At 41.1% G+C, this 9,332-nt stretch overlaps 1 protein-coding gene and 1 long non-coding RNA gene across 3 annotated transcripts in view; one reads left to right on the forward strand and one right to left on the reverse strand.

Moving 5' to 3' along the window:
* The window catches only part of LOC100690738 (rhamnose-binding lectin), a 138,998-nt gene extending 129,966 nt beyond the window's left edge, over positions 1-9,032 (forward strand). Inside the window, exons 10-18 of the mRNA XM_019349801.2 lie at positions 3,832-3,876; positions 3,970-4,105; positions 4,205-4,308; positions 4,428-4,472; positions 5,215-5,271; positions 7,855-7,949; positions 8,079-8,207; positions 8,506-8,617; positions 8,802-9,032. Of these exons, the coding sequence (XP_019205346.1) occupies positions 3,832-3,876; positions 3,970-4,105; positions 4,205-4,308; positions 4,428-4,472; positions 5,215-5,271; positions 7,855-7,949; positions 8,079-8,207; positions 8,506-8,617; positions 8,802-8,869 (791 nt within the window). The 3' untranslated portion in view covers positions 8,870-9,032. The remainder of the gene's footprint in view (positions 1-3,831; positions 3,877-3,969; positions 4,106-4,204; positions 4,309-4,427; positions 4,473-5,214; positions 5,272-7,854; positions 7,950-8,078; positions 8,208-8,505; positions 8,618-8,801) is intronic.
* LOC102082367 (uncharacterized) lies at positions 2,077-3,390 on the reverse strand. Of its 2 annotated transcripts, XR_270204.4 has the most exons (3): positions 3,237-3,390; positions 3,075-3,144; positions 2,077-2,300 (listed from the first exon to the last, which is right to left on the reverse strand). It is a non-coding gene; the product is annotated as an uncharacterized LOC102082367 (long non-coding RNA). The 2 variants fall into 2 exon arrangements; XR_002057716.2 differs by having other exon boundaries at positions 3,075-3,381.
* Positions 9,033-9,332: the final 300 nt, after the last annotated feature.

A 9,332-nucleotide genomic window follows, 5' to 3' on the forward strand; every position in this document is an offset into this window, starting at 1 on the left:
TTTGGTGTGTTTCAGGTGCTGTATGCGTGTTTGTTTTGGGATTTTTTACAGGTGCAGCAGTTGGTGATATTGTGAATTTCTGTTTGTTTCCCCCCATATAATATATGAAATAACACAAAAAGAAATGAATAAATAAACAGATAAAAGATTCACATGAACAAGAGGAGCCTATAGAGATTCTAAGCAGCTGTTCTATTCTGTTATTTTTGTGCCTCTTTTCTAAGGGAACGTAAAACAATTTTGCAAGTACAAATGTTGAGTTTTGAGGAGAAAATTATTTTGAGCAAAGAAAACTTTAATTTAAGCGAACAAAATTCATTTCTGCATGCAAGAAATGTATTTCAGTGTTTGTTATTATCCATATACACACACAATAACAGCCCCTCTCGCTCAGATGTCTGCTCTGTGTGCTCACAGACATCTGCGGACCTGCTCTCAGTGTCGTTTTCATGCTCACAGCATCTCTGCTCTGCGCGCGCTCGACTCTCTGTACATCGTTATAAGTGTGTCACAAAACCAACCAATCGCAGACTTGGATGCAAAAGTTCTGATTGGCTGTTACGGTCTCCAATCAGTTTGGTTTAAACTAGATTAAAACCAACAATGGTCTTAAAAAATTATATATTTTAAAATGTGTATTTTTTGTGCCAACACAGAGCAGAGCAGCTCCTGAACACTCGAACGGTCGACGGTTTTGTCTGAGAACTTTTTGAGAAACCATTGTTAGCCAAATATTAGCAGTTTTTGTTTTTACTTTTTAGAAGAAATATTAGAGTCCTTCGTGGTGAGCTTGAACAACACACTCAAACACAGGTGTAATGGCTTTTTCAGCCTCAGGTTTCCTGGATGATGATTTGGGTGTTTATGAAGGCCCTGTTCTGTCTGTGCTCCAAACCTTTTTGCATGATGCTGTAGCTGCTGTACAATGGCATGTTGTGTTTATCAGGAACTAGTTACTGATGTTTACTGATGTTTTTCCCCATTTCATCACACCTGTTGAACCACGGTCCCAAACACTGTCTCCTCCTGTCTGCTCCGACCAGTGACACACAATGTTTCATTCAAATCAGAATATTTTGCATGCAACTGTATTCACAGTTCTACTTGTTTGTCCTGTGTGTGTGTGTGTGTGTGTGTGTGTGTGTGTGTGCGGGAGAGGGGGACTTGACAGTGTAACATGTATTTTCTAAGCTTGTGTTCCAGGTGCAGCAGTTGGTGATACATTGTGCATTTCTATCTGCACTCTTCTATTATATTTATATATATTTTATTATATTTACCTCTACTTCCTTCTACTTTCACACCCCGTTTTTTTCTTCTTGCATATCCAGCAGCTGGATAGTGTAGTGGTAAGACTACACACCTTTGGATCAGGAGTTACAAGTTCGATTCCCACCTGATATCCAGCAAAGGTCCTGGCCAGACCCCTCATGCTAAAAACCAAGCCCTGGAATGGCGCGGCTATGTCTGCAGCTCGGACACAAGAATTTCAGTACATGTTGTACTCTGTATAATTGTGTTTGTGACAAATAAAGGTTGTTTGTTTGTTTGTTTGCCTTAGGCATCATACTACACCGCATAGAATGTAGTATCTGAAATAGAAATGAATCAATACACATATAAACATTGACATGAACCACAGGGGCCTACAGAGAGTGTATATGGGTGTTCTTGGACAAGTGAAGTGTGTTCAGCACCACAGAGCGCTCAGATCACAATTCTGAATGCAAAGCTGGCAGACAGGACAGGATAGAAAAAACAATAATGGGAAAGGTGAACATGGAACGAGCAGAGATGGTGAAGGTAGATGAGTTTAAATACTTGGGGTCAACCATCCAAAGCAACAAGAGAGGTGAAGAAGAGAGCGCAGGCTGGGTGGAGTGGGTGGAGACGTGTGTCAGGGGTGATCTGAGACAGAAGGAGGGCAGCAAGAGTGAAAGCGAAGGTTTAAAGATGGAAGATGTGATGTTTGCTTTGGAGACAGCTCTGACACAAAGACAGGAGGCTGAGCTGAAGATGTTCAGATGCTCAGTGGGAGTGAGCAGCATGTGCAGGATTAAAAATGAGTCCATCAGAGACGCCTGTAATATCTTTGTTTATTTTATTTTTATTTCCTCATTTGAATGTTTGCGTCTGATAAGGAAGACATCCTCCTTTTTCCACTGCGTGCCTCTTTTGCATGTAGGTAACATTTCTGACCCAGACACTGTGAAGACACCAGGTCTCTGATCCAGCATCAGCTCAGCTCTTCACTGAAAACCAGCTCTAACACCATGCTCTGCTCCGGACTCAGCAGCACACTGTGTGAGTACAACACACTGATAATCTTTCATGTGCAGTAGAAATGAAATCAGTGCCAAGAAATAAAATGTGCTGAACTTTGACATGTTTCAATAGAGCGATTAATCTAATATCATAAATACATGTTTGTATTATCTCAGCAGGACAGTCAGGCTTTCTAGTCTTTACAACAAGTCTCCTGAAAATTATTCATTTGTAATCATTTACTAGAAACAGCTTTAATTATCTCACTCTTAATTATGAATACAGATTATTTTACTGAAAAGACTCAAATGCTTCCAATTTAATAATAATAATAATAAAAGACACCAAAAAATCGCAGTTTGAATGTGTTGTTTATAAAGTGTTTTTTCACAGTAGGATTTATAAATGTTTTAAAAGCTTTTTTTTAGCACACACACTCTGTAAATGCTTATTGATTAATTTCATTTCATACTCTGAGATGAATGAAAGGCCACACCAAACTCTGCTAACATAGATTTAAACAGAAGATGAATAAATCAGCTGTATCCAACACACAGTCTAACACTGAGGTTCCTGTTTGTCTCTTTCAGTGCTGGGAGCAGCGTATTTCCTCCTGACTTCAGGTAAATGCTTTAGTGTTAGCTGTTAACTCGATACTGGTGAAGCATGTAGTTATGTGTGTTTATACACTTCTCTGCATGTAATCATTAGTTATTATTCATCTCTGGCTCTCTTCTACAGCAGCATTTGATCAAATACACAGTATTCGTTTTTTATTACAGGGTTTAGCAGAGCCCAGCTCTCTTTACCTTCCAATGTGACGGCCATATCCACAGGCAGAGTGATCACCTTTAACGTCCTCAGTGTCCTACAGCTGAGCTGTGGTAAGGAGGGTGTAGTTTGTAAGTTAAAGCTGGATGTAAAGTCAGGTCCATAAGAATATACACAGTGACTTGTTTTTGCTCCCGTACATCCCCACAGTGGATTTTAAATTAGACAGTCAGGATCCGAAAAAGTTGATTCAGTTCATGTGGACGTAGCGTTTTCAGTGGGAGAAACGTTTCATCACCGTCCAAGTTATTGATATTGCATTATTGATATTAACATTTCATTTTTCCTTTTGTCTCTCGTGTATGTAACAGGGAGCGGAGTGATGATTGTGCAGTCAGTTCTGTACAGATGTGCAGATAAAGAAATCTGCTCTCGGCTTCACGATCTGGACGTCATCAAGAAAAGGTGAACACTGTCGGGTAGTTTAACTGCTTTGATGACAATAAAAAAGTAACAGCAGTTCAAATGAAAGCAGCAGATATTAGAAATCATGAACTGATCACTTCAACAAACCTGGAAATGAGCTTTTTGCCTCCCTGCAGCTGTGACTTGAAGGAAGTGTGTGAAATAAATACAAACATGGTCCGTACCTGTGATCCCAGCGTCTGCACGTACCTGGACATCACCTTCAAATGCTTCCCTGCAAGTCTGTTACATCTCTGATTATCAGCTAATAATCAATCACATCTGTACATGAATTATTACAGTTTCTAATGTGATGTGTTTCTTTGTCAGTCCACAGTGTAACATGTGAAGGATCTCAGGCGAAACTTCAGTGTGGTCAGATTTATTTTTCTCACTTATTGTAACTTTAGTGTAACTTTAATTTGATAGAACTACAAACATGGTTACAGTTTATGAACTCTTCCTCAGGTGAAGGACAGGTTATAGTCGTCTCCTGGGCTAACTTTGGTCGCCGTGACAACACTACGTGCCCTGATGGTAATACCGCTCAGCTCCAAAATGTCACCTGTTTGAGTCCCAATAGTCCAGAATATGTAACTAACAGGTACAGATGCTGACTCTCTTTCTTCAGCTTTCCATCTTCTCTCAGATGACACGGCCTATTTCAAGCCTCTGCTGACTCACCTTTGACCTGCATTCACAGGTGTAACTGGCAGAACAGCTGTACTGTTGAAGCAAAGACCTCAGTGTTTGGAGACCCCTGTGGTGGCACCTACAAGTACCTGGAGGTGGTTTATGACTGTCAGAGTAAGAGCCTGAAAGATAAACAGACAACTTCAAAAAACAACTCAACTTCTAGTCTCAGTAATATTAAGCCTGTATGATTAGAAAGGTAATTATTAATCCGTCTTCACAAACATCCACAGAGAGTGAAGCTACATCAAGTCCTCCTCCAACTATTGTGACAGAAGGTGAGCTCACAGAGCGGCAACTAAACATTATTCCAAGAAATCATTTGTATCAGTTTGAGCTGAAACCTGCGCAACACTGATATCAAGCATTGCATGTTGGAGCAGCTGTGAGATAAGACAGGAACTCTTGGGAGGCTGGCGTGTTTCAGGGTGATGAAACAGGATTTTCTCTGATTTCTTAACCAGAAAAATTAAAGTCACTTTAACCCCAGAAAGTTGTTTCTATTTATCTGGATGTAACATTTTCAGCAAGAGAAACGTTACATCCAGTTGCCTTCTTCAGTCTCACTGACTGCAGGTTTCTCTGCCTGTAGTACTGACCCTTGTATGTGAAATAGGTGGAATGAAGACACAGTGAAGAGAGATGTAACATCGTACGAGTTGCATCTCATACTTTAATCTTCCTCCAGATAAACACAATCAACTTTCTGGTATTTCCTTACCTGGATGATGAAGGATGTTCAGTCATTCAGATCATGACATTAAAAAGCACATTTTCTCTGGACAGACTCACTGAGGTGAAGGACTGGACTGTAGCTCTGAGCAGGAGATTTGTATGTAGCTGACTGTTAATGCTCACTGTATCAGGAAAGACAGGAAAGGACAGCAGAGCACATCTAACCCTTTACGACTGATTTAGCTGTCAGCAGATGTTGAAGATAGAATCATATCTGACATTGCCTCACTATCAGAATAACCCAGCACAACTTAACACCATGAAATGCCTGGTCCTTAATTTCAGGAACGTCCAGAGTGAGTGAAGCTACATCAAGTCCTCCTCCAACTACTGTGACAGAAGGTGAGCTCACAGAGTGGCAACTAAACATTATTCCAGGACAGAAATGGGAGTAAAGAGTGTGTCAAGAAGATGGAAGGAGTACTTTGAGGAAGTCATGTTTGTAGAAAATGAGAGAGACAGTGAATAAGGATTAGGAAGGAGGAAGTGAGAGCAGCTATGACAAGGATGACGCGTGGAAAGGTGGTTGTTCCTGATCCCTTCCTATCCCTTAGATGTCCAGGAGAGTAAGCAGTGGTCCCCAACCTTTTTAGCTCCACGGACCAGTTTATGTCTGACAATATTTTCACAGACCAGCCTTTAAGGTGTTGCGGATAAATACAGCAAAATAGAAAAAGTACCGGTACCAAAAAAAAAGAAGATTTATTCAAAACACACAGGAAAAGACCCAGGGAAACCGAGTTAATGATAAAAACAATAAAGAAATGCCGATTAAAGCCAATAAAAACCCTGAAAATCATAAATTTCACACCCGAGCCTCAACTCTCACGGCCTGGTACCGGTGGGTTGGGGACCGCCGGTTTAACACAATGATGAAGAGTGAGAGGATGCCTGAGGAATGGAAAAGTGTGTTGGTGCTCATCTTCAAGAACAAGCAGGCTGTGCAGAGCTGTAATAACTACAGAGGGATAAAACTGATGAGCTAAACCATGAAGATATGAGAAAGAGTTGTTGCAGCTGGATTAAGCAGAGAGGTGATGATCAGTGAGCAGCTGTGTGGCTTCATGCTGAGAAAGAGCTCCACAGATGTGATGTTTGCTTTGAAAGTGTTAATGGAGAAGTTTAGAGAAGGTCAGAAGGAGCTTTGCTGAATCTTTGTGGATCAGAGAAAGCAGATGATTGGCCGCTGAGAGAGGCGCTGTGGTGAGACCTGCTGTGATGCACAGTTTGAGGTGAGGTGCTTCATCAGAATGTGGAGATCAACCATCCAAAGTTGAGACGGAAACGTTTGAGCACAAATACAGCTCTCCGCTAACCCTGCCGCCACTTCTCTTCTCTATTCCTGCTTTTTACTCTTGCTACACCTTTGCTCCTGCTACTGTTATTGCTACTCACCGCCATCCTCTCCCGGCGTCTCGGCTCCTGGCGTCCCGGTTGTTCTCTCCCACGGATTCCTGTCCTATTCCTGCCTGTACGGCTCTCCGGTGTCTCCGTTCCTGTCCGTGATGTGGCCTCCCAGGTTCTACGTACTGTCTGTGTGGGTCTGGATCCTTGTGTCATCAATCCATTGACCTGGTACTGGACTCCTTCAATACACAGCCTATGAGCTCCTCCGACTCCGCTTTTCTCTGGCTGCTCCACCGCTGACTGCTCTTCATCTCCACACGGATATCGTCTTCCTCCCTCAGCAAAAGTACATTCATCGCGGCTCCCGCAGGAATTTTCATCAGCATAATTCTAAGCCAATTGAATCATTCTGGTCCACCTCTCGTCGCTCTCCGCGAACCCCGGCAGGGCTGCTGACCACGATGTTTTGGCTAACCTGACTAGATCGGCTAACACTCTCATTCAGTCTGACTGTACCTGCATCAACTTCGGCCTGTTTAACATCCGTTCACTCACAAACAAGGGACACCTCGTCCAGGATCTCCTCACAGACCATAAGTTTGACTTTTTCTGTTTGACTAAGACGTGGCAACAGCCCAATGACTGTTCCCAGCTCAATGGCTCAATCCCCCCGGGACTGACTTTAAGACTCTGTGAATTCAAATATATGTTCATAAACAGTTAATTATTAATCATTGTTAAAGAATTCATATTTTTGTTATAAAGAAGTCATTGAAATTATCAGACATGAAAATGTTTCAGTTCTTTTGCAGATCCTGAGTGAACGGATTGAAATCAAAGCTTTCAGAAAGTTATTAAGAATAAATTATTAACAATATAGCTCCAAGCTACCTCATTAAGCTACTTAGATTATACACCCCTGCTAGAGTACTAAGATCATCTTCCCAGTCACTTTTGGTACAGCCGAGATTCCGGCTGAAGACTAGAGGTGACCACGCATTTGCCTTGGCTGCACCCGATCTATGGAATTACCTCCCCATCGCTGTCCGCGAGTCTGATTCCATTCAATCCTCCAAATCGCGGTTAAAAACCCACTTATTTAGCCTCGCCTTTTCTACCACTTAATGATTGTTTGTTAGTTAGTTTAATGCTTATTTCTATCTTCGGTCTATTCTTAAATACTTTTAATCATTTTCAAAATTTTTGACTGTTTTATCCTTTACATATATTGTTCTTTTATGCTTTTATATGCATTTCTTTTGCTTCTGTGTTTTTACTGCCATTTGAACATGCTACCATGTTGGTACTTTGCCATGGTCTTCATGCTCCCTGTTACTTCATCTTAGCCTCTTGTATGTTAAGCACTTTGGTACACCACTGGTTTTTAAATGTGCTATATAAATAAAGTTTGCTGTTGTTGTTGTTGTAAATCAGAATCAGTTCTGTATTAATCACATTTAATTACTCATAAATTACACTTGAACTCCTGCTTGTGTCACACTACATAATCACTGCTGCTGTAGTCAGTCAGTCAGTCAGTGAAATAACCAAATAACCAACTTTACAATCATTTTGCAGCTGGTTCCTCTAAGACCTGCCCTCCTGGTTGGACTTGGTTTGGAGGTCGTTGTTTCATCTTTAACAGCAGTCAGAAGATCTGGACTGATGCTGAGGTACATTAGGAAATAACAGCAGCTGTCGCTGCATCACTGATGATACAAAGAGTTTCTGTCTTTGACTGACTTCAAATGCATTCTCACACTTTTCATCTTCTGTGGTCTGCACCTCATCTTCCTCCTCAGAGTTCCTGTGAGACACTCGGTGGACATCTGGCCTCATTCCACAGCACAGCTGAGTACACCTTCATCAGAGGGCTCACTCACACAGCAGCAGGGTCATATAAAGAAGCTTGGGTTGGAGGCAGAAAGAATGTAAGTGTTTCATAGATAAAGAGGATGAGCTGCAGCTGTTTCCGATATTTCATTTTTTTTCTCTTCATATTCATCAGTTTGATTCAAAGTGCAACATGTGACAGACTGATTAATCAGGACTTTGTTCCTGGAGACAGATGTTGCTGCTGACTTGATTCTTCTTTTCATTTTTTACCTCCACAAACAAAATGAACCTTCACTGTCTTCGAGTGGTGTAAGAGGTCTCATGTCTGCACTCTCAGCATAGATGCACCAAAGTACATCAGAACAAACTGAACCTCAAACTTTATTCTTTCAGGAAACTGTGTGGATGTGGAGCGATGGTTCCCAGTTTGACTTCATAAACTGGGCCAGTGGAGAACCAAACAACTCTGGAGGAGGAGAAGATTGTATGATGATAAATCATGGAGGTACAAACTGAATGTGGGGCTGTTGATGAAATGTGTTTGGTTTTTATATTGACCGAAGTCAAGTAATCTTAGGTCTTTATCAGAACTGTGTTCTTTTGGTTTTTTTACATTAGAAAAGAAGAAAACATTTACTGCACAGACCTCTGATTTTATTTCTGTTCTTCATTCTGATTCTTCTTTACAGAGCGAGATTATGTCAACGACAAAAAGTGTAACACCAACATCCCTTTTGTTTGTGTCAGAGATCCATAACTGCTCCTTCGTGTCCTGACACATCTGACATGATGATGTCACTTCCACCAGGATGTCAAGCCTCGATGACATCACTGTTGGAAGATGTTGATAAATATAATTTTATATCACAATAAACACAAATATTGCAAAAGTTTGGGCAACCTTGGTAATAGTCATTATTTCCCTGTATAAATCGTTGGTTGTTACAATAAAAAATGTCAGTTAAATATATCATATAGGAGACACACACAGTGATATTTGAGAAGTGAAATGAAGTTTATTGGATTCACAGAAAGTGTGCAATCATTGTTTAAACAAAATCAGGCAGGTGCATAAATTTGGGCACCACAAAAAAAGAAATGAAATCTGCATGAATGCCTTAGTGGATTTTGAGCAGTGTTTCGGGTCGTTGTCTTGTTGAAAGATCCAGCCCTGGCGCAGCTTCAGCTTTGTCACTGATTCCTGGACATTGGTCACCAGA

Source organism: Oreochromis niloticus, linkage group LG20 (genome assembly GCF_001858045.2).
Source record: "Oreochromis niloticus isolate F11D_XX linkage group LG20, O_niloticus_UMD_NMBU, whole genome shotgun sequence".
In the NCBI taxonomy this organism is placed as follows: domain Eukaryota; kingdom Metazoa; phylum Chordata; class Actinopteri; order Cichliformes; family Cichlidae; genus Oreochromis; species Oreochromis niloticus.